The 26,371-nt window shown below is 39.5% G+C and overlaps 1 protein-coding gene across 1 annotated transcript in view; it reads right to left on the reverse strand.

Annotated features, from left to right (window-relative positions):
- Positions 1-26,371, reverse strand: part of FHOD3 (formin homology 2 domain containing 3) — a 377,261-nt gene that overhangs the window by 1,737 nt on the left and 349,153 nt on the right. The window contains exons 23-26 of the mRNA XM_009330482.1: positions 24,907-25,099; positions 19,355-19,378; positions 16,535-16,706; positions 14,059-14,220 (exon numbers count right to left, since the gene is read on the reverse strand). Of these exons, the coding sequence (XP_009328757.1) occupies positions 14,059-14,220; positions 16,535-16,706; positions 19,355-19,378; positions 24,907-25,099 (551 nt within the window). The remainder of the gene's footprint in view (positions 1-14,058; positions 14,221-16,534; positions 16,707-19,354; positions 19,379-24,906; positions 25,100-26,371) is intronic.

Consider the following 26,371-nt stretch of genomic DNA (forward strand, 5'->3'; position numbering starts at 1 on the left):
GCACACACTGAGCATTAGTGCCCTCCAGGTTTTACTGGTGCCATGATTTTCAGGTGGACGGGCTTTAGTTCAAAACACAAATGGGGTGTTCACGCCGCACTTTGATGTTCATCAAGTACAAAACACACATTCAGAAGTTTAAGCTGCATGCAAAGCATAAACAATGCCTTTATGTTGAACAAAATACATTCGGAGCCCCAAAATAATGAAGTCTAGAGGAAACTCTTAGAGAAACCAATTGCAAACAGTGGTTAAGGACTTCTTGCATCACTATCATCTAGCACAATTATGACCTCGGACTTATTGAGATATTCGGTCCATGTAACTGAAACTGGGTGGTCACACTCAAAGGTCTAGCAGGAGTGAGAGGAGGGAATGGATCGGTATAGAAAACGAGGATAACAGAAGGGGAAAATATGGTGTAGTTGAACACTGGATACCATGCAGGTAGAACGAATGTGATCTATGATAGTCAAACCGCTTTCATCAGTTACTGAGGTTAATCAAATGAGCTGGGAGTGCCACTTGTGTAATTGTTCCTCCATTACCAAACCCTTACTTGAAAGTTTTTCTTCAAGGCTCACTCCTTTCTCCTACAGTATTTGCCTACTTATTAAACACCCCTAGGAGTCTGCATGGCAGCCTTTTATGATATCCACTTTTTCCTACAATACTGATCAGCAACGTCTTCCAAGTTTAACAATGCTTAGCTTAAAGCAATACAAGGTTAAATGCAACTGATAAAGCTAAGATTAAGAAAAACTAAAAAAGTACTACCAGAATAGCAATACACTTCAAAAAATGCTCTGGTCTCCATGGTGCAGAATACCCAACGTGGACTTTTGAGTCAGTCCTCATCACTGGGACCCTTTTATACTTCTCAAATTTTATATCCAAATGTCCAGAGTGACAAATATGAATTTCTAGACATGAGCTATGAAATACCTTAGGGTTTTAAGGTCTCAGTGAATCACCCAATGCTTATTTCTGCATCAAAAAGAACTATATCAGGCGTGAAAGAACAAATCCAAGAAAGCTGCAGTAGAAACATTTCTGTCTTATTAAAAGCAAAGATTTCCTTGTGCAGTTCACCCACTTAGCTGCCTGCACTGCCTCTCCCCTGAACATGTTTTCTTCTGTACCCTCTAAAACACGCAGCCAAACGCAGACCATAGCTAGCTTGGCCACCAGATAGTAGAGCCATGTTAAAGAATATGCGTACGGAATACTGAACTTTCACAGGATGACTGTCTAGATGACATTACATCTTCCCACTGACGGCAAAAGTGAACTGGAAAACCGAGAGCAGAACAAATTTCCACATTTTAGACACTTTTGCAGAAGTGTCAAACCGAACGTATTCATGACTGCTCTCACACATATCCCCAACTCTCTCAGACCACAATCACTCACTCACATTCGGAAACTGAGCACAATAACCACCGCAAAACAAAGCTATTTTTCTTGTCAGATGGTAAGACAGGAAGAGTGAGGGAACAAGCAATTGTTATTCCTGTTTGTAAACATTTAACAGGAACTGAGGTACTCTGCTAATGCTGGTCATGTACTGGAATAAGCGAAATTCTGGTCTTATTTATGACAATATAAATCTGGAATAACCTTCTTCAGGTCACTACAGTTACTACTGCACAAACAACTGGGCTGAGACTCTGTCTAACAACTGAAAAGGAAATGTGTGCCTCTAACTTCCACCAAGCAGAATACAGTTATTTAAACTCCTCCATTAGCCTGAGTGACAGGATTACTAGTTTACTAGAAAAAGCCAAATGGATTTACAATAACATATAGGTCTCTTGGAAGAAAGTTATAGTTTATATTCAGAAGTCATAATCAGGAGTTAAAATGCCATGGTAGAAACCATCTTCATGGAAAAAACAAGGAAGAAAACTAAGGAGTCTTCCTTACATAAGCAAGATTTCTCTCTGAATTTCCAGATGCCTACCTAGCAAACGTACTAAAGTCTTAGTCTGAGGACCTCGTGTATTAACCCTTGGATGACTGAAAAAAAGGAATACTGTATGCAGCATGTGACAAGGACAAGTGCCCTGTTCTGGGCTTGCGGTATGACTCACACAACAAAGGCCAACCCCGGGTTTGTACTTTTTGTGCCACTGCAAAACAAGTAGGAATGACAATACTCAATGAATTGCTGGGACATACGCAGCTGTAATTAAACAAAACAATCTCTTTGCATTCCTCAGTTGATGGTTCTAACTTATGCCAGCTCTCCTATAATACAGAGAAAGATAACTTGGACTTAAGATCCAGTGACCTAAGCTTTTAAGGCTAGCAGTTAGGAGAAAAGAGCTCCAAACAATGTGGGACTTTGGCGGTCATAATAAGATTGTCAAGAAAATAGTTAATAAAAAGCAAAGATGTGAAGGATCTTTTCAGTGACAGAATGGTTCCCATAAACACTGACGGCTGCTGACTTGTATAAACTAAGTGTGTGGGGCCAAACACTGCGAAGTACTGTGACTACTGGCAAGATTAAAGCTGTCCACCATCAACAGGCAACTGGAAGGATAACAGCTAACAGAATCATGGTCCAGACTCAAATGAGTGAATTCTTGCCCCTACAACGCAACAGGCCAGTCTGACACAGATTAATCCACTTGTAGTTTGAAGTATTTAGTACTTAGGGAGATGAAAGTGGCCTGATAAAGGGTCTCTTTATATAAAAATTGTACCTAATATGTGCAAATTACATTTCCTCATCTGAAGATACAGTGGATTGATGCAGTATCGGTAGTCAGCAGAAACACAAGAACAAGTTCCAGCCCTGCTATTCTCTGCACTGGCTTGTGGACTATGGAGGCTTGTGGGTGATGAAGCCAGGAGAAAGTTGTTATCTACAGGAGCAGGGAGTACTCTGGGAGGTGGGTGAACCTTCTCTTGACTTGCTGCTAAACAGATGTCCTCAGACATTTGTCTATTTCCTCATAAAGCGCTTGATAGGGTTCCTCTACCATAGGAAAGGCCATGAACACGTTCAGTCATCAAAACTGAATGTGGAGAGATATTTTCCTTCCATTTTTTATAGGCATTGCAAAATTACTTTTCTCAAACTAGATCTTCATGCTCCCCTCTTCACTGAACTCTGTCGTGTCTCTAACTGGACTAGACATAATATCTTGGCTTGTAAAACTCTTGGCCTGCTGCAGATCACATTAAACTGAGTTATGGAATGTATTTTGGAGGCAGTGACAATAAAAATAAGACTTTCAAATGACCTTTTAGGTTCTTTAAGCAATTTTTAAAACATTTGCTAAAGAAACATAACATAGAGAGAAAATAACTTTTACTCTTGTCACAAGCAAGGCCTGCTGAGATCCCATAACCAAGAAACTAAACGTTGTTTTTCTGCGGTCAGAGGGTATGATATTCTTTGTTAATCAGGAAATCTAGAATTTTATTTGATATCCTGGCAGAATGCAGTGTGCTTATGATGAACTCAATGAATTTGACTCTGCCTGTTGGGTCAAAATCTACACGGATACATAGCCCTCACAGTACACTGGCAATGTTTTAAAAAAGAGTAATTCCCTAAGTGTAGCTTTGTCAGAGAATATAATTATCTAGGGTTTGGTTGTTTTTTTAAAGAGCAAATAGCATTCCTAATTTCCCCTCCCCCTCCCTTTTTTTTTTAAGATGCAACGAACAGTAAAGATCAGTCTGGCTGGCGCTATTTAGTCTTGTATTTGCAATGGCTTTTGGCATGTGTGTCTACACTTGTATGGATGAGTCACTTCAAATGCAGAGTAGATATGACCATACTCCCGCTCAAGAAGTCACAGAATTAGTGTCACTCCTATTACAAAGATGCGGCAGCCACGGAACTGTCTTTTGGTCCCAGCTGCAAAGGTAATGCAGCTGCTTTAAGCTGCTAGTTGCTGATTTGGAATGAAGAAAATTCCAGGTGGCTGTAAATTACACAGCGAGGACAGCAGGAAGGGCAGATTATAAAAGGCCATACAGGCTAGCTCTATCATCTCATTTCATTTCATGTATCTTAGTTTTATTTTCTGTTACCTACCCCCACCCAGCTTGCACACTCAGTCTATTTTCTCATATATTTACATTTAACATATTCTCTTGGACTTCACTCCAGTGAGTCAAGCAATGGCAATTTGCAACTCAAAAGTTCAATCCAGCCAGTCTTGCTCATATTCTCTTATTTTAATCCATTTCTGCATTTGTGTATTTTTATGTCACTATCTACATAAGTTATGCTTAATTATGAACGTACCATTGCTTAATACGACTAGGCCTAAATGCTTAATAAAAATACTAAAACATTATGTGCAGAGATTTTCTTACAGGGATTTGTAGGTAAATTTTTGGATTTTATCACGCACCTCTCTGAAGAAGTACAGCCAACTGAAATGTGGTCTTTGTCTGGGTCAGCCGCATAGAAAGCTCCAGAAACAACATATTATTATGTATTATTATTGCCCTGCAGCTTTGCTTTGAGTCCTGTCAGCACTTCACAGATGGCACAAGTCTCTCCTAACAAGAAATTCTGTAGTTCACAAACGTCTCCTGGTGTAACTTATAGTGGCTGTGACATAAAGAGGAGTCTGGCAGTGAAAAAGGACAAAATGGCATTTTGTAAGGAAAGCTGAACTCGTGTTTCACCTCCAGGTGGCTTACGTTATAGGGAACAAAAAGTAACATTGCTTTAGAGAATCTGGGCTGCATGAAGAACATACTGGTTTTAAAGTAATATTTAACATATAGTTGAAACTGTTAAAGTTTCCAACATTATGTATTTCACAGATCATCATTTACATAGTCCCAACAGTAAAGCAGAAAAGAAGATTTAACTCCTTCCTTGAAAGCCTTCTATGACAAAAAAAATCCCTCATTTTTAGAACTTCTGTGAATTCCACTGTAAAAAGTTACTACTAAAAGCAATCCTGCTGCCATCCCTTTCGACATTTCTCCCACTTAACTTCACCAGTAAGAAGTGATTCCACTATTAATAGGTAAAGCATCAAGAGCGTACAGCTCACCAACAACTGAGTCTGCATGTAAGCACTATATACTATTTTCAAGACCAGACTATACATTAACAATGCACAGGACGAAAAAAAGGCAGGAGATGGGATACAGAAAGTAAGCCCTCTAACACAAGTGTTTCGGGCGTGCAGCCTTTACATTCCAACTGAAATTTTAAAATGACTTAAAGTCTATTTTAAAGTGATCTATTATTAGATAATAGACTTTTGCTACGGGGGTAGCTCAGGCTTATGAACTCAGAGCCGTCTGTTGGAGAGTGACTCAGCGGCGAAGTGTGACCATGTTTGACCGCTCGGGTTCTGTGGGATGCAAATTAATTATCCCCATTAGGAATCCGCACCGGGAAATAAAACAGTAAAAGGCATCATCTCTACAAGCCTATGAGATTAAAAATAACTATGATCAAAACAATCTTGTAATTATGCTAATCAGGTGGTGTTATTCTGCCTAGAGAAAGCCATATATATACATATAAATATTATTTTTTTGACATAGAGCTGGGGCAAGATAAATTCGAAGTAGCTCTGCGTGAAACATTTTTGTTCATCTTCTAAGAGAGACTTCCCTCCAAACACATTTGACACACGCATCCAAGCGTGCTCAAATTCCTGCCTTCACAGATCCTCGTGCTAAACTGCTTCGTAGCAGCAGAGGGCTCTCTTTGGCAGCTGTGATATCGCGATGCTCTTCTGGAAAGCCACAAATGAGATCGCTTTTGTAAGGCAACTTGAAAAGCAAGCCTGTACTTCCCTGTTCTCAAATGAAGCACTTTCCACAACAAGTCTGTGGTCTTGTCAGCCAGCAACTCACTGCTGCTGCTTTCTTACTCGGATGCTGAAAATAACCATCATCTTTCAGGAAGGAAGAATGATGTGAATAAGGAGTATATTGCTGACTGGAGATAAACTTGAAAGCCACTTTAATACGGAAAGAAACCGAACAAAATAAATATCCTATCAACTTAGGGCTGATAGTGCGCAACTTAACCATACATATTTTTTTAATACTTAAAACTTACTTAAATTCCACTTTTGGGAATGAATCCTGTGACAAGAATTCAAAAACCTTGAAATATACCTTTAAAATATGCCAACTAAAATGAAAACAGAGGGTAATGTAGACGAATTCGCTGATGCAGTGAATGCCAAACTGCCAGAAGTGAAAACAATTATTTTTATCTCTTGTAAGATGCAAACAAAAGAAGTAAAATTAGTTTTTTCTACAGAACTACAGTTGAAAAAGTATCAAAAGTGTACACCATAACAGAAGCAGTTCTACAGAAAATGTCAATACCAATATTCTGTGACCTGGGAACATGAACAGCTTTATTTCCTACGTATACTGACATCATTTGCTCTTTTTCAGCTGCTCATCTCCTGCTGGTTTCTCCCACATTACCTTCAGCTTATTCTTTTCTGAAATAGAGAAAGTGCCATCTGGCCAAGAAGAGATGGCCAGAGAAATTCCAGCACTTAGTAAATCCTTGTCTAGAAGCCCACGGGAAGCTGCAGAGCACTCCCTCTTTTTGGTTCTCCCATTGTTGGAGACAGAGCACGAGGACATGCCAGTGGTCTCCCTACGCTGTAGGGTCCTGCCGGGACACAGGCTTCACCTGCTACCAGGATGTACTCTTTGCTAAGGCCAAAATCTGAGCAGCACATCTGGGCGGGCATTTAATCATCACACGATGACAGCCGCTCTAAAATCACTAGGGACAACCCATTACAGCAGCGGTTTTCTCCTTGTACCTACATCATGTCCTCTGTGCTTGTGTAATATAACATACATGAGCATGTGAATGTCTGTGTAGTGTTCAACATCTCTGTCTTCTCCCTGTTAACTGAAATAATCAGGGATAAAAGATATGTTATTTTTTTGTAAACATCGCATATTTATTTCTGACTTCCCAGATCAATGCAATGACTTCTCATCTTTTTTTTCAGTTGTTGTGTTAAAACAAAGTTGCTCAATTTTGAGCAAATACTGGAGTTCACAGTGTCTCTAAATACTGGTACTGGAACCCAATGCAAAGTTAAGGAATGTACTTAATGGTGCAGGCTAGGTTAATTTTATATCTGACTTTCCTTATATAAAAAAGATAAAGCTGTTTCAAGCAGAAAGTTTGAGGATAGGAGCCCCAAAACAAATAATTTGTATCAGAATAAAATTCATTCTAGAAATGACTCAGAGATCCCTCTAAAACAGTGACTGGAAAACGAATTTAAGCCTCTTTTACGAGCAACTTTTTAAACTAGATTTTTAAACCAGGCTTTCAAAAAACCTTTTGTTTTGAATTCTACGTGATGTAGAACTGTACAGAATGATGGCAAATTCATTTTCACAGTGCTAGGATCAGGCAAACATTCTTGAACAAAACTTGAGAGATGAAAGATACAGTTTGAAACTCATGGAGACTGCCAACAAAATACATAGGTACTATACATTTGAACAGTTAAAAAGCAGAATGTCTACCCCTGTCTGTCAAGATCAGTTATTTTGAAAGACAGCTATAAAAATAAATGTAATACACATTGTAAAGCAGAAACTAAACACTCATAAATACATACCTGCTTAGAAATGGTATTAATATCAACAATCACAATTATATATGTCATCAATTACAATTGACAAAACTGAAAATATGGAACCAGCTATTCAGCCTCATGCTTCAAATAAATACACTGATTTACAACTATTAAAACCCACAATAAGACCTATAGGTTACTCAACTAATCTTACCTCTCCTGTCTGTTCTCCTACAGCTGTTGATGCCGGCCTCTGGCAGAGATGAGATACGGGACTACTGAGGCCTCACCCTGATCAGGTACATCAATTTCTACAGCTTACTGTGGTCAACTGTATTTATTATTCATTCATTAACTATTATCAATAATTTTTATTTATTGTTTCTATTTTTATTTATTGTAGATCATGGAGTTTAGTTCTGTCATTTTTGCAAAGATCTTGCCACCCTAAGGATGAAAGAATGTATTACTTAAAAGGCATCCAAAAGACACTACCTATCTTGGCATCTAATGGAGATAACCTTCCAGCTGCCAGAGTTTTAAGTGCTTTATCTCACGTTCTGTTTTCATTCAATAATTAGATTTTTATTAACTGGGTATTGACCTTCTGAAGGCTCAGTACTTTGTGTGAGGACAAACAGACTTTGATAGCTTTGATAGTTTTGAATACCATCGGTGATACACTTACTTTTTCTAAATGCAAAGAACTGTTGCTAAATGTGCATCACTAACTAGATTACTCTGCCCCCTCCTCTAACTCCCGATAGGATCCAGTTACTCAAATCCTAAATAGTTAGTTGCAAATTCTAAGTGAAGTTGCTTGCCTTTAAAGCATTTTATATAGACTTTCTTCTTGTAAGGTTTTTATTTTTTTAAAAGCATAATTTCCATTAACTCCTGCTTTTAGTCAGGCTATAAATACCAGAAGAACAGTCTCCCTCCTGGTATTTTGGCACTTCTGTACCTTTTCATAGCCAGAAAAAGTAAGTGGAGAGACATGAAAATGAAAAATAATGAAAAAACAAAGAAAAGAAGAAGAAAAAGTTAACTGAAGCACCCTATGAATGCCAAACAAAAATTACACACCTTTGGATTCAAATAGTCTCCCATCTAGTATTTTGTTTGCTTACAAACACGTTTATTCCAAAGCAGCGCTGCATGAGTTACTAAAACTTGTCTAAAGCTTGTCTCCACGCCTGGTCCTTTGGCAGAGCTCTTTCCCACGTTTTGGCACCTGATGACAGTGCGCTAACTCCTATTTCACTTTTACCGAAGGTGGAATTTAATATGAAATATCTGACCTGGGATGTTCTGTAGTTAAGTTTAATCCACCGGCCCTGAGCTTATTTGTCTAGGATTCAGGTAATCTCGACGCAATTCCTATCTCCTCCACAGTGCACTTGTATGAGTCTGACAGATTACTTGGGCGGTGCCTCAGATCCATTTCTGCATAATGACTGTAAGAATTTTTTACTCCCCGCAAGTCATTATGCAAATAAATCCACAAATCCTCATGAGATGTTTCCATATCTCAAGGGTCAGTCACAGGGTATATTATTAGGCTAACATGTGCTTCCAAAACCTAATAAAAGAACAAGGCATTATCATGTCTCTCCTCTTTCTTTTTTAAACATCACAAATAATTTTGATCATGTCGTCTCATTCAAATATTGGATTGACTTCTGATTCGATTATGATCTGCTCCAAACCCATTTCTCTTACTCAAATCTAAAGCGGATTTTCAATTTTAATAAAATCTAAGAGAAATAAGGAGTGCACACACAGAGAGACACTCTGAGATAAAACTATGTGGGGGAAAACAAGCCTCTCTGCAATGTCCTCATGCAGTGTCTCCAGCAGAATCCAATACAACCACCGCTGTGCTACTCACCATCAAGTATTAGTCACACCCGGGCGCTACACTGTGATTTACTATTCAAGGTCAGCTGAAGATCCAGATGCAAACAGAGCTGTGTAGTCAAGCCATCTTTAAAGAGCTATTTCCTTAGTACAGTAATCTGAAATTATTTGTTGGCAAGACCATGTCGGGATCCCCACTCTTTGACCACTGCCTTGACTTTAGGGAGCCAGGAGACACATTTTCAAACATGAAGGTTGCTAATACTAACAATTCATAAAGAAGGAGGAAGATACCTGCAGGTTCATGTTTTAGCCTTAAGGTCATTGCTAGTCAGCTGGTCTGGTTTTGCTACCCTGTGGCTTAATCAGCACTTGAACAAGGTAACGAATCCCTAGGACTTTCTCTTGGTCCTTTTTCAGTGCCCTGCCACGGCCATTCGCTGAGGTCAAAAATCAACCCTGTTTGGCTCAACATTTCCAAGTATTGCTCCGTGTATGCCAGAATTAGTGCAAGTACCTTCCATACGCTTACTCATGACTATTAAACTGGAGTATGATTTTTCGTGATGCTGACTCATGGGAATCCTATCATTCTCCTGAGACAGATCCATTCAGTTCACCAAGACCAACAAAGAGATGGCACCTCCGTAAGAGTCTAATCCTGACAGAATTGGTTTTATGTTAGGGGATGGATGTTTTAAATAAACAGCCAGGACAAGCAGGAAAACAGCATTATCTTCCTATTTGTCTATTATGGAGTTTTGGGGGGGGTGTCTTAATTAAATGTACTTAAGTAAAATTTTTATCTTATGGATGATACTGCTAGTCTTTATGTGTCTTCTGTTGCCTCAAAGCTGCTGTGGCTATAAGACCTATTTTGCTTCTCCCCCAATTTGAAGCAATTGGCACAGGCTGGTTCATCATGGTGTGAAACTCTCATTTAGTAACAGGATTTTCTAAGCAGCCCTATTCTTCTTTGTATAATTTCTTCTCTTACCTCACTTCTTGTAATCCGCACAGAAAACTCTGCTTATCTACCTTATATTAATTTTTTATATTCAGCTCTCTGTATTAAATAACTTCCTTTCTTGACTGTTTTTTGAAATCTTAATGGTATCTCATACAGAGTTTCATTTGTATTTCCCCAAATCCACTGGTGCGATGCCTATAATACTGTTCTGTAAGCTGCTAAAATTAACTTCAGCAATTGTATTAATTGGAATTTGGACTATCAAATGGAATGAATCTTAAAACTTCCTTATCCCAATTTTCCTTTGCACTCATTGTTTGTTATGGCATCATTTGTGAAGGTCATCCCAACCTTATGGGAGAACCAGACAATCTTAATATATTACTCTCTATTTCTTTGTTAAGTTGAACAGCTCCCCATAATGTTATAAAAACCTTCCTCATAGAAAGCTGCCCTCAGTCTTCAAAAACAGAAACAGTATATTTCAACCTAATTTGTGTTTTATGCTTTTAAAATATGCTGATCTGACATCTCTAGAAGCTGGGGTCTGCTGTTTACACACAGAATAAGGACATCAGAGAGAAAAAAAAAACAGCAGAAGCTTCCCATGGCAACTTGCCTTGAAGCTGTCTTTGAACGACCACCTCGAGGGGTGACAGAGCATTTCAGTTTCTGTGTCTCATTCAATGCTGTGGCTTTCTGATGAGGCTTCTAATGAATGAATACAACTGTAATATTGTTTTCTCATATATAACACCACTCCAGTGTGTCTGGTTGGCAGGTCACTGAACACTCATCATGAGGCAATGACTTCCAGTTGGTTACTGTACTTCTAAATGTCAAATTTTATCTTTAAAAACCTCCACTGTGTAAAGGTCTAGCACAGAATTAAGTTCTCTCTCTGCAGATCATCACAGGAATTCAGTTGTTATGCACTTATCATGTACCTTAGCTTTCTGTAGTCCATTTCAGTGCCACCAAACAAATTCCTTCCTGCTAGGTCTCAGTCAACTTCAGTCATATCTGGATTTATCAGTGACCCTTCGTATCTTCAACCAACAGATACAGATGTTTCCATCTGTCTTTTGTTGGATGACTCACTGCCTTATTCCTCCTCCCAATTTATGGTTCTGCTGATTGCTCTGAGAGTTCAAACTCTTTGACGTCATTAAGATCTAACTAGGCTCTCTGCATACCAGACACAGTCATGCTGCTCAACAATTACAAAAGGTAAAATGATTCAAAGGAACATGTCAAAATGTCTCATTTTCCCATTACAACTATTTCTTGAGTTTAACTTAACCTTTTCCATATTCCTGTTTCTGTTTTCCCCTAGTTATAAATGACTTGAGTATCACTTGCTTTTTACTTCACATTTTTCTGTCTTTTTTTAATGGCAAAAAAATCCCTTGCCCATGAGAACCTTCTACCTGAACCAGAGGAAATGTTTACAGTGCAATTGCATATAAATCTTTTGGGTTTCTGATTTTCCTAAAAACACGTATCTCAGCTCAGGTTCACTAAAATCTTTGCCGAATGCTAAGTAAGCCTAAGAAGATTTCCAGTTCTGCACTGAAAGTAATGACATACGATGCACAATGAAAATCATCCCTTTCAACTGAGTTTCGCTTTGATGTTCATGAATGGATTGAATACCAAGCTCATGGCAAAAGCCAAAGGAAGTGTATGGGAGCCTGAAGGTTGAAGGTGGTGATCAAACCCATCAGATAATAAGGTCTCTTTGCTCTGCAGACAATAAATATCATAGTGTCTGCTAATCTAAATCTTTGAAGTATGCCTAAAAATCTACTTTCTAATATGTTTATTGAGGACCTGTGTTATATTTCTACCTGGAAGATCTTCTGCTCGTTTAACTCACACGATGCAGTGACAAGGGCTGGTCTCCGTTCATTTCCTGGAGGTGCCATATCATCAGTCCAGCTGAGTGTATTTTAGAGTTAAACTACTTCATTTATTCATCATCCAGGTATATTGACTATCTATCAGAGTGAAACAGTTCAGTTAAGATATTCTCCTTTCACACTTTCTTTCAGTATGTCAGCTGAAAGTGACGCTAAACTACTGAACTTTATGTTTGTTTTGAAACTGCCTTTTAATCCACTTAAGAGTCTCATCCAGATCTTGAAGAACAAACAAGCAAAAGAGCTGGATTCTATCATGATTAATTACAATGGAAATCAGTCCCAGCCTAAACATTTACTGAATGCTTAATCCCTGTTAATGTTTTTACTGAACTCCATGGAAAAATATATAGTATTTTTATTATCATTATCCTGTTTTGTTTTGTTTTTTTCCTGCAGCAAGTGCTTCCTTGGGAAAAAGGTACATGGCAAAAAGCAGAAATAAGACTTTTTGGTGTGTGCATGAAGATAGCGTTGCTAACAGAGGAGATATTTTAGCACGGGATAAACCATGGAAATAGGCAAACATACAGGAGGTTTATCTGATATGCACAAGCCAACTAGGGCAGTCAGCACGTGCAGAACACCAGAACCGTGTGGGGAAGTGGGTAGCAGCAGAAGGTGATGCCACAAAGAGGTACGGCACAGTGTATGATGAAAAGTTAAGACAGACAATCCAGTGTCAGCTCATTTTCTTTGCTTAAAGTCTGGCTCATTTAACCAGTGTCCACTTTGCTTTTGCCCTTGCTGCATGCAGGAGTCCCTTTCTTAGCACGTTGGGGAAAGTGAATATGCTTTCAGCACATGCTAGTTGATAGCAATCACTGCTTATACCAAGTGATTTTGATCACCCGCTATGTTAGAACAATTCCACAAAACCCGAAAATCCGTGTGATTTTTCACTCACTGTTGTTGTCTCCTCTTTGTCCTAACTTCCCAGAAATGCTAAAAAGATGGACGGAAAGGTAGTCAAAAAGCCACATATGGTGAATGACATTAAACACTAAAATCTTATGTTCTTTGGGTACTTATCCTTCTCACAGTAATTGCAGTAGTGTCTGCACATGAGGAAAAAAAGAACTCGAAAGGTCATCACCTCTTAAACATTGTATTTAATAAAGCACAAAATCAAATTGCTCAAACTCGGGTGCCGCAGCTCAGCCCTGCAGCCACACTACACCATTGAAAGACCACCTTATAAATGTGCTACCTTTTCTTCCCAGTGGAAGTTAAGCTCCTCTATAACCACTTTGCAGCCAAGCAGCAGTAGACATTTTGGTTTCAGTGCTGTGGAAGGATGGTACACAGCACAAGAGAGAAAGATTTTAAGAGGTGAAATCTCTCAAACTACTTTTTGCTTTAGGAATAAATTCAACTACAGATACAACTACTGATCTTCATGCCAGTTCACAGTACCTTCACAGTCTCCATTTGAGGTCTTGATCTGACTTCTCTAGTTATGAATAAGTACTGTCATCAGAGAAGCTCTAAAGCACCATAAAACATTCTTCTTCTCTTACTGCTAAGGACATTTCAACTTCTGTAGAAGACAGAGTCATCCACTGCATACATCGTTTAAACAATAGTAAGAGGAATATATGCCCATCATTAAGTATACACTCAAGCTACTATGAACTACCAATGCATGTCTACATAGTAAAGGCCTGGTTCCTACACCGATATACATAAATATCTGCATATTTGCTTATTTTGAGAAAATTAATAGCCATATACTCACATGACTTCCTATTTGCTCGTGACCGCTTCCTCTCTCTAGGCACCACTCGCTGGCTTGGCACTTGGGTGGCGGACTTTACAATACGATCCATGATCTCATCTGCTGCGTCATCCGTTGCATTAGGTGAATCATCGTTGCCAGTGTTCCATGAACTGATACGGCCTGGAAAAGTCCAGCAAATGAATTGAGGGAAAAGAAGACAGAAGTCTCTTGTGTCACTTTGGTTTTGCAATTGGTTTTTTTTGGGAATTACAGCAGACAGCTCAGTCATTGCTACTTCAAATTGGCCAAAGTAGAAGACTGCCTAACGGAGAATATTTCTAAATAATACCCTAGACTCTCTGCTGTATCAGCAGAGACCCGAGAGCTCAAATGCAATTATAACTTTCTATTCCCTTCAGCCTCAGAGTCTTATACTTGACCATACAACTGGCAACTGTCTGCTAGAGACTGTCGCTCCAGCCAAGGATTGCTGGAGTGTTGTGTGACCATGTTTCCCTCTGCTCCTATTACACAGAGACTAGAAGACATGGCACATGTTAGAAATTGATGCAAATCAGCAAGACAGGTCTTTTGTACCAAAAGAGAGAACGAATCCATTTCTGAGCATCTGTATCACAGCCTAGTGCAAAGAAGACATGAAAAGGGCAAAAAATGTGGTTTGACTTATCTACTTGTCCTTTTCACAATGAAGAATTCACCTTCTCATCACAGAGCTGTATGTGTTCTGGCACAACTGCGTGTGCCCTGTTATGAGCAGAAAAGCAAGAGTCGCTGGCAAGCTGAAAAGCTAAATAAGCAATTTTGGTTAAAACCACAAACAAACAAGTAAGCCATGTCTCCAAACCCAAGGCTTTGGCACTCCTTACTCCACAGAGCTGTGTCAGACACATCTTTGGGTTCCTCCACTACAGACTACTGTTCCGTGTGCTTTTTGTTTTTGAATAATTTGAAGGCTAGTATGCAGCGAGAACACTGACAGCGAGCTTTGCAAAAGAGTGGGTGTGGTAGAATTGCAAGCAGCTAAAAATTCACTGGCGAGGCCACTCCATATCACGTCCCCAATATCAATAAACAACAGCTTTGAATAGCACTTTGCTCTGCCGCTTCTCTCCTGGCTATCGTCAAAAGCAGTTGTGTTACGACAGAAGCTCCTGACAAGCTTCTGTCTGGCTCATTCATCCTCTGCCTCTGCTGTTCTTCAGGGGAACACAAGCTGACTCTCATTATCAGGACACACTGCTCATTAGCATTCAGTGGATTACTTCTGCTATTCAGCTTGTTGCAGTGCAGCTTGAATTATTTCATCTTTGTACTTTAGCTAGTTGACTTGCTTCTTAAATTGGGGCTGCGAAACCTCTAAATTAGACAGGATCATGGTTTCAAGCCTTAATAAACTACACACACAGAGACTTAGTGGTGGATGCTCTCTGGATGTGCTCAGTGGTATCAAAAAAGAATCAAGAAAGTGTAAGATATCCAGACGTGAGGGAAAAGAAATACCAGAACAGAAAACTGAAGACTTGAATTTGGTGCATCACCTTTACTCCAAAATCATCTTCCAGGTATCATGTGTATGGGAGGGGGTGAGGGGAAGACGAAAGAAAATAAACTGGTGAACCTAGTGTCTGTAAAATGATTTAGCATAAAGGAAGTGGTTTAGTGGCTGCTTAAATGAAGAGGTGTACCAGTGAATCATGTCTTGGACAAAAAACAAGGCTATCTCATTGCCAAGAATGGTTGTACCAGTGAGCTCTTCTGTCAGAGTATCAGGTGTTGGAATCGGCGGATTGGGTTAGGTTTTCATTTCCTCCCTGTCAGCTTTCAGAAATCACCCGTGCTGACATTTGGAAACAGCAGAGCACCATGGACCTCAGAGAAAGAGGTATCTGTCAGGACAGCAAGGAGATGCGGGGCTGTCCACAGCAGCTTTTTATGCTCCTAGGCTCCACTTAATCCACTAGCTTTACAGTTTAGCAGGGAGATGGTTAAAAGATTAACCGTTTTTTTCCTACCCTTTTTCCTCTCCCCAGTCATTCCTAAACTGCTGCAAGGCCCTTTCACTTCAATTTGAATTGCTACTTTCTACTTGCTTCTGTTGAAAATAAAAAGAAAACCACATCGTGGATCCCCATTTTGCTTTCACGATGAGAACAGGAATAAAAATTGGGGTGTTGGTGGGCAGCCACGTTCACAGGGGTGGGGGGAGAGGTATGAATTTCTGCTGGCTTGTTCTCCTAACGCCCCCGGGCACTACTTTGGCTGTGAGCCACGCGTTAAAACTTCACACGAATTCTCCTACATCCCCGTGCCCCAAATCACCACCTCCAGTGTGGAAACACCACTGGGGTCTTCTCCTTCCCCTTCAACCCTTTTGCCGCGAGCGCTACGCAAGGGGGCCACAACCTGTGTTTAGGCCACCGTGCAGCTACCGCGCCGCAAGGAATGTGGCCAAAAGAAAACTGCTGGCACTTACCTCGGCTGGCCCGGCTTCGAGTGCGAACCCCGAGCGCCGTGGTGCTTTCCCCGCTGATGGAGGAGGTCTTCAGCACAGCCTTCATGTTCTCATGCTCTGCAGCGTCCTCAGCGTACTGCAGCCCCTGGGGCTGGCTCTGGCAGGGGGGCGAGCTGCTGGAAAACTTGCCAGACTGCGGGAGGAAAACGGATTTGTTGTTTTAACAGAAAACAGCATGGAGAATAGGCCAGAGTCTTGACCGCAAATTGCAAGGAGAGAAGTGTCCTCTCGGGCTGGTTTGGACTGCAGATACTCCCGAAAGAGCCAGGCAACAGTTGCTCCTCTCCCAGAGCATGCACCCTGAACAGAAATAAACTGGAAACAGGGTGGCAGCAGGGAACAGCAGACAAAATCAGAGGAAAACCAGATGCATTAGCTCAAGCCTTATAATTTTGACCTTCTATCTGAGAGTATAAGGTAAAAGCTTGCTTTGAAACCTTCGACCCAGGCTGGGCCTGATCTGGGGTCAGGTATGACACTGAGGGAGACAGCATGAGACCCGACACAAATAAGAAATTGCTTTTTCCTGTACCATCACCTTTCAGTAACAAGGCAAAACTGGAAGAGTATTCTAGGAAGAGAGACCTTTCCCTCTTGCCTCTCTGCATTGCTGCACAGAAAACTCTCAAAATGGTCTAAAACACAAATACCTACAAGTAACCTTAAAATACATTACCAGTAATGCTGAAAAAATCCCCGGTCCCAAAACACCCAGCCAAATTATTTCATGGCCAAAACACAAAAACTGCAGTCAGCAGTTAGAAGAACAAACAAAACCTTACAAGAGATTTAGGAATCTGCCCTCTGCTTCCCCCCCCATGATTTCCCTGTCACCACGACTACATTAACAACAGCGGCTACATTAGCTGGGCTCCCATAGCACGTGGATGCAGCAGCTCCACCGGTGACTGAAAACAGCCGTCTAGAAACGGATGAAAACAGCAGTAACGGATACTTTCTAAGGAGAAGAGCATGCATCGCTGGGCTGCTCTCCCTTCCCAGCCTCTGCCTACAAAGGGCTGTGATGCTGGTATTCGCTCCACTGCTCTTATCTGCAGAAAGGCTAAAGCACATTTAAAATACAGTCCTGGCTGCAGAAAAGACAGGCTCTGTCAACAGCAAACAGGCATCAACAGATAATAATATCCCTCAGTATTTTCAGTCATATCAGTCCAGCATCAGAAACTGAAATATGTTTTCTTTTTCTTTTTAATCTTTCTTACTCCTACCAATTCAGCACAGATGAAAGAAGGTGTGCTGCATTCGCTTCTCCCTTTGCATAATAAACAACATTAATTATTCACTTGACAGTATCGAGCTAGTCAGTTAAAGGGATGCAAACCTGCAGAGCCCTTCTGTCAGAGAACGGTAAATTGGAAGAAAAGACTGGGCCCTACTTTCAGGGCTTTGATCGAGTCCCCGGGGCTGTCAAGACTGCAAACTGAAAGTATCTAATCTGGAAATCAATGACAGGATAATTCTATTTTAACATAATCACTTTGCGGGGTAGGATAGCAAGTTAATGGACGAGCAGTAGCAAAACAATAATCCCTACGAGGCACTGAACTAAATATATCAGTGTGAGATTTATTTTTGATAGTGAGAAGTTTGTTTTCTTGTTAAAATATTAGCTTGCAACATTTTGATGTGGGAAGTGTGCAAGTGCTAGAGTATCACATGTTAAATTAAAAGACAGAAAACCATTAGAGAGAAACTTCTATGAAAGTGCATGCCATTTTTGCATTAAGAATACTCTCTTATATACAATGGTTTGTAAAGCTGATCAATACCATCCCAGAAAAAAACCAAAGGACAAGGTCATCACATAATTGTTAGTTACTATTCACACAGGTTAGTTAAACGTTGGCATAAAAAGGCTAATTCGTGTAATTTTCTTTCTGCGCCCCAAGCTATACAGCACTAATCATCACTGGGGGAGAAGCTCTATAGTCAGAAGTTTTATTTTACTGCCTTAATTTTCAGATGTTGCAGTATATTAATGCCCAAACCCCAGCCTCTTGAGCAAATGACTGCCATTATGAAACAGTGAGCATTAAGCCACATTGTTTATGTTCAGCAAATTGAAGAAAGCTGTAATGCTGAACAAAAAATGCATTGCACAATAGATGCTCCTCAAACCAATAAATTGTTTTATTATGAACATAGCACATTATAGTTCTTAAATTATTTATTCACTCCTTTCTTCATTTTCAACATCACCTTCAGGAGCACTTTATGATAAATACATGAACTACTCTGTGGCTCACCTCTGTGGTGACTGAAGTATCTTATTCGCAGCTCATACAGCACGGAGAACCGCTACAATTTGCTTTGCATCCCTGTATCCTGATGCTTTTGAACACTTTATAAAATAATACCATTTGGACTTACACAGCTTAATAACGAGTATGAAATTGTCATGGTAATCTGTAGCCCAAGGTAACTGATGATCCCCATAACATTCAGATCACTGATGTTTTGGGTAGTGGGGATACTTTGCAGTTTAGTAAACAGACATTAAGGAAAAGAAATGAGGAAACTTAAAATTATTAAGGCCTCAGATCAGGATATCCTTATTCAAGAGAGCAGGTATGCATATGGTTAAAGCTGACTGTAAAAATGCATTCTTATGATTGAGCCAAAAAGCTATGAGAAAAATGTCATGGTTCATAGTTCCAGTTGAGCAGATGGAGTTGAGCAGTCCATACTATCTGAGTTAGAAATTAGGTGTCACAGCACACGGGGGACATGGGAATGACATGCTCTTTCAGAGAACCATACCTCAGCATCCTCCTCTTCATCGGTCTGCCACCGGAAACAAAGGACAGGGTGGAGAAGGACAAACAGCAAGATTTAGGAAAGACAGTATGGTCAACCACGACAGAGTAAAAGGTAACCATGGTACTGTTTATGCAATTATAGGAGGACATAAAAATACAGAGCATATAAGGAATTAATTCCTTAGATAATTAGCTTTTTTTTTTTTTTAAGTTAATTGTACATAGAACAGACTGTCACTGTCAGTAGGGTATATAAAAATTTCCTGATTTTTCTTAGAGAAATTATGAACTGAAACTACCCCTAACCCATCCTATTTCTCTCCCTTGAGCCATGCGGTTGCTTGCCCACTTTTTGCCCTTTGGAAATGGAGAGCACTAGGAAGGACTCCCTCTCCTTTTTCCAGCTCTGTTCAGCACAGGGAGGTCCTGGCTGCTTTCTCCCAGTGCAGGGGTCGGCTTCTTGGCAATTCCTTTTCTCTACACTGAAGTGCTTGTTTTAATTCCTTTTTAAAGCTGGGGCTTTTCAACTTCCAATTTAGCAGAGCACCCAGGTCAAATGCTGAGTAGTCTTTGAATAAATGTTTAAAGTTCTTCAGTAGCTGCCCGATATCAGATCCTGGAAATTAGAGAGATACAATTATGCTTTGTCATTCAGTGCTTTCATGCTTTGTGACAGCAGGTGTGTAAAACTATCTTGACAGTTACTCTACATTAAATGCAATGGGCATATCAAAATATTGTGGTAGACGGAGTGTTCTTAAATTTGGGGATTTACAGGGAATTAGCAAACTATCTAGAGCTGTGTTCCCAAATGCCTGGGGAATTCTTCATTGGGTTGTCAGATGCCCCACATGGAAGGTTCCCAAAGTAAAACAGAGTTTCTCAAGTATCTGGGCTCCTTGTTTCCATAATTTTCAGTTTGACTGCTTATAAAGTGCAAACACAGCCCAGAAATTCAATGCATTTTTTTATTTGTGGGTTTTGTTTTGTTTTTTAAAAGCAGCATTCCACCAATTCTATTCCCCTCCCTAGTGTTACTAATACATATTTTTTACCTTATCTCCATCTCAGCTATGATTTCAGTCTAGGATTGATACATTCTGTTCCAGAAACATTCATCATTAAAAATGAAAGTCTGATTTACTTTGGCCCTCAGCTTAGTTTCAGCACAATCTCCATAAGAAGATTAGCTGTGAGAGTGCTGAGCAGCACATTAACATTACTTTTTAAGGGTATGTTTTATTCAAAGAGTGAGATGCTTATTTTTCTTTGGACACAGTGGCACTGACAGAAACATGGGCAGATGTTTTGCAGCAGGACCTCATCAGGTTGGACGGGGCTCTGAGCAACCTGATCTAGTTGAAGATGTCCCTGCCCACGGCAGGGGGGCTGGACTAGATGACCTTTAGAGGTCCCTTCCAACCCAAACTATTCTATGATTCTATGATATTCCCTTTTCATTAAAAAATCCTTTTGTTTTTTTCCATTCCCTGGGTGGCAGGGAGTCACACCGTAAAGCAATTCTTCTGAAGAAGGCCACTGTTCACTTTTTGGCATGAATAAGAAACAGAAAGGAGAAGAATGAGAAGCAAGAACATACTTGTATTCTAATCCATATGTACATCTATCTAATAAATAAAAGGCAGGAGGAGAGGAAATTAAGCTAAACAATATGCAAAGGGCACTCAGAGAAAGGTGAAATAGCGGAGTGCACACATTACAAAGGGTGTGCTCCAAACAAAAGTGTATTATATTATTACTTTATATCAAGCTAGATTTTTACAAGTGAAGCCCCAGCTGCTGGCCTTCCTGCCCATTTGATCTAGCTAGAAGTGATTTGCTGCGGACTTACTTTAAGGGCAATGTACTCCTCTCTGTTTGACTTTGCTCATCTCCAGTACCTGGGGCATGACCATTTCCCTTCCTCCTGCTCTGGGTGGAGAGGGATCACTCCTAGAACTGCTGTCCTTCTGCACCCAAAGCTACTCCTGTGCACAGGAGGAGCAGTTCACCATCCCCATCATGTTTCCATGTCTGGAGAGCCATTTGCCCCCAGCAATACTGACAACAGGAGTCAAAGTAGCAAAATAAATAAATCAAACTTTTGTTTCACAAGGGAATCTGTTCTCACCCAGGAGTGTACATTCTGCCTTTTATTTCCTCCTTCATTTCATCATTATAAATACACGGAGAAATATTAATAAATTAGGAAATTTTTAACACGTAATATTACCAAAAAGCGCTGAAAGAATATTGCTATACTGAATACTTCTTGCAGGCACAAGATGTTAATTTTTTAAAAAAAGGCTGCTTGATTCTTCTGTCATCCAATATTGGATGTTGCAGGACAATCTGAGATCTCCCTCCTTCCCTCCCTCCCTTCCTTTCTTTCTCCCTCCCTCCCTCCCATTTTTCCTTTAGGCTAGCATTTCTATGTGGTGGATTTGCCATTTCAAAATATTATTTCTATTACATAGCAATTTTGGAATTGAAACTCTTAAGTATTGTAAAAAGCAGAGCTTCATAAATCTGGGAGACAGATGCTTATATTACCTACTATTATTAAAAATCATTAAAAAGCTCAAACTTGTATCTATAATTGCATTTCTTCTCTATTTTGCTTGCTTGTTATTTTTAGTGTGCCTGAAATGAGTGCTATCATTGGCTAAAGCCATATATAAGGTTACAGAGACTAGGCAATTTTCCCTGTGAAACTGTGGCAACTCACTGTTCTCCTTTTTTTTTGTCCTTACACCCCCCTCCATCTTTCTCTTGTGGCCAACATTCACCAAGATTTAAACTGACAGTGCCCAGTCCACTTCAGCTATTAAAGAACATATAAACATAAAGATCTCTGTGGTAAAAGCCTGAAAGAAAGACTGGAAATATTCCCCATCGCGTTTCTCAGCCCTACTCCATGTGAGTAGTTGCTGAAGCTGATGCAAGTTCTCCACGCAAAGAGCCAGCAGACTCTCCACGCAAAGAGCCAGCACCCCTCTGCCTTCCAAGTCTGCAGGGGGGCCCAAGGTTTAAGAGATACGTGCCTTCTCGTTAAGAACTGGGATGATTCTGGCTTATTCCTTTCCCGTTTTTGCTAAAATCCCTCTTCTTCTGCCTAAAAGCTATGTACTGTAAGGTGATAAAAATGAGATCCCGAGGAAACTTTCAAAAGGACAGGGAGGTAAATACCAAATAACCGCACAATCCTTCTAGGTCACCAACAGCAGAAATTAAAATTCCCCATGACTACTTCTTATTAGGATTACTTTCTACAAAGAGTTTCTTTCCAGTGTCAAGATCTAAACTTTCGTCTATCAGTGTTTTGTAACTAGTTGAACATACTGTCAATGCATTACTGATATATCTTCCCTTTCCAACGCCTTCAAATATAAAACACTAAGAAAATCAAGACCAGATAAAAATCACAGCCAACACAAGACTACAATAAAACTCTCCTTTTTCATCATTCTTCACACACAAATATCTTCCATCCTGCCGACTTGGAAACTTGTTGTGAGGTAGATCTGACTTTGAAGTTGTCAAAGGAAGCTGTGACAAATAGTCTGATGCAACTTTAATTCTGTTTTACCATATACTGCAATCAAATGAACGGTGAACGAGGCCATATTACTGGGCTACAGTTAAAGAGATTTAGTAAGTCCTGAAATAACCATATGGCCACATGAATAACTCCCTTAAACAACATCTCTATAAGGGGAATTTTAAAGAATGTGGTTTTTTACTCCAGCAGACTTTTTGTTTTTAAGCTAACAGGACCATTATATAATTGTAGATTAGTGATAGGCAAAAAATGCTCCCTTTCTGGGGACCTGCAAGATATTTTCAGGTGGAACACCAGCTGTCAGATGGCATTTAATTCTTCTCAAATCCCAACACTACCTTGAGCTGAACAAGAGATCTTCTTCCAATAATACAATTTTCTGGGAAAGGCCTTGCTGCCTCCTTTCTTACATTTTCAGAAAACGGCCACTGTCCCTGGCTCTGCTCCTCACTGACTAGCCATCAGCCCTGAGCCGCCTTCTGGTTTGAAAGGGTCCCTTCTGTCCGCCTCCTGAACCCAGCTGCCAGTGATCAGATTCCCTTTTCCCTACGCGTTTCCTGCAGGAACGGGATGTAGGGAAGCTTTCTGTCCCGCCACAGCCAGTTCTTCTGGACAGATAATGCAGAAACACTACATCATACAGTAGGAAAACAGTAACTCCTTCGTGTCTCAGTATTGTTTAAACTAGTGAAAAGCATTGAAGCTACCTGAGGAAATGAGCATTTTAATTTACTAATCTCTTCAGTTACTGTTATCTTTTAGCTCTGCTAGAACACGGCAGGAAAACCGCGAAGCAACTGCAGAAAGTGATCTCAGTTCCCCAGTGGTAGTTTTGAAAATTTGTATACTATACCCTTCGCATAAAATCAGAGCCTCTTCCTAACCTGAGGCTAGACCAAAAGGAAAATCTTTTGAGATAATAATACAGGTTTAACATTTTCTCTAGATGGGGCAGATTTCCAAATTTAAAGAGGATATTGCCAGGAAAGATCTACAAATGATGGCGAGTCAGTGACTTAAATACAATCTCAATTTATATCAGTCTCAATACATATCTATATTTTGACCCATGTTGCCTGAGCCATAAAACTGTAACCAGCTTAGGGCTTTTCATGCCAAAGGCAGGGGCAGCTTTATATGCAACGAACCACTCGCATCTAATCGAGACTCCAGATCTGGATTTTGAGACAGCTGGAAACTTTTATCAAGTACTGGCACTTCTTAAAACTTTATTTGAATTGAGTCAAACTACATCAATTTTAAAAAAAGAAGATAAAAAAAAATCAAGGGGATTTTAAAGCTTGCTATGCTGAGAAAACTAATCCTATTTTAATTTATTCTATCAGTATGCAATCATACAGTCAAAAAATTTGCAGGGTAACATCTACTGTGAACATAAATTTGTCCATTCTTTCAGAACCCCAAAGTAGCCTGTTCCCATAAAATTGGCTGTTCTGTGCTTTAAAGTTAAGAAGAAAATTGCTGTGCGTGTGCATGCATATATATACACACATAAAAATAGATAAAATACCAAGATTAAAGACTATATTAGAATATTCAAAGATGGAGGAAAAAATCCATTTAAATTCGATTGTAACCACTTAAATGGCTACAATGGTTCATCATTTAAATCATGTCCTCAATTAGGAGCCTAATTTCTAGTTTTTTTCCTTTTTCATATTCTTGGCTGATCAGGTACACACAGTTCCTGGTGTCTTCTAGATATTTTGGGCACTGTCTGTGCAACACACAGAGATGCTCTTTTTGGATGCTTAATTTCAGTTTGTTGTCATTCTAGAAATCGGTATGAAGCAAAAAATATACACAATCAAGGACTTGCAAGTTTTGTCTTCTAAGAGAACAGAGTTCATTACTTACAGTAGAAGAACCTCTTAAGAATAAAAATAAAGAGTAACAACACTTCATATACGACATTCGATGAAAGAAAGTTTTAAAAATCCATGCTGTGGGAGATACATTTTGCCACTTACATCTGTTATCATTTTCCCTCTGGTCTTGTTTCTTTCCCTGTGGTTAGCTCGTTTCTGTTTTTGCTGCAAAACTCGTTCCCTGGTGGTGCGGTATTCCAGAGCAAATTCGCTAATAATTTTGCAGAACTTATTGATGTTGACTTCACGTATTGCATAGGGAGGATGGCCCATAAATAACAAAAATGAGTGAAACCTGGAAAACAATGAGTTCATAAATGCAAAGGGAAAAAATCTTTATTGATGGTTTCTGGAAAAAAACCCCACATTTCAGTGAACCCATTTATTACTTTATTAGCTCCCATCGTTTCTTTTGTGCTACAGAATTTTCATGGATGCTTTGCATAACACTGGCATGTTTTATAATTAAAACCATGAAAGTCTAGTCTATGATAACTTCATCCCAGTCCACTTTCCCAGGCTGATGCAGGAGATAAGATGTTTATGGAACTCCATCTACTTTATATGACTAATTTGGCATGTGAATGACCAGTTTCGTTTTGGTTATAGAAAAAATATTTATTAAGTTTCAATTTTATTTATTTGTATTAAGCAACTTCAAAGAGGCTGTTAGGATGTTGGGGAAAGTCTAGACAAGAAGAATGCAGATTTACAGGCTAGCAAACACAAGAAGGAAAGCATTTCTGGTTCACAAAACTGACCATAAAATCATATTATCTACCAAGTACTTTAGTTTGGGATACTCTCAATTCACAGTTTTACTGCTTCTGTGGCATTCAGAGCTTTTGCAGTATTTGCAACTTTTGCTATTGCTTCTATATTGCGTGATTTACAATAGCGCACTGAATGTTTAAAAAGGTATGGGAATTCCTTTTAACTGCATCTACATCCCTGACGATAAAAAGTCTTCCCAATCCTAGAAAGATGCACGTACATGGATACATTTTTGGAGAAGTATAGTAGTAGTTGCAGGACATAATAGGAGAAAGTTAATATTTTTCTTATTTGTACAATGCATATGATAAACACAACAGGAAACTGGTGAATTCACTTCCCTTCCACTGCAATTGGGATGTCTGCTTACTTATGGCATGAAAACCAAATCATTATGAAAACAAAAGAAGAGCTGAATCAACTTCTCAAGAGTATATCCACAAATTTAGGATCATTTGGAATCCAGATCCTAATTTTGACCACAGCAATTTGGAAATTATTCACAAGTTGGAAAATCTCTCAAAATTTCATTAATAAGCAGGAACACAGATAAATTACTCAGATGACTTAAGCTCCATTTATGAATCTGAAAAAAAAAAGCTCAGGTGTATTGCAGAATTACCATGAATATGTACATTTCAAAGCACTGCAATTACTGTTAACTCCATTGGATGAAACTAAACCCAACAGCAAGTCCTAAGGAGAGGAATCTTAATTCTGTCTTCTGCTGCGTAGGCATAAAACACAAAGTCATAGATCTTGCAAATAGGAATGGTGCTGCCTATAGAAGAAC

This window comes from Pygoscelis adeliae, unplaced genomic scaffold (assembly GCF_000699105.1).
Source record: "Pygoscelis adeliae isolate BGI_AS28 unplaced genomic scaffold, ASM69910v1 Scaffold78, whole genome shotgun sequence".
Lineage (NCBI taxonomy): Eukaryota > Metazoa > Chordata > Aves > Sphenisciformes > Spheniscidae > Pygoscelis > Pygoscelis adeliae.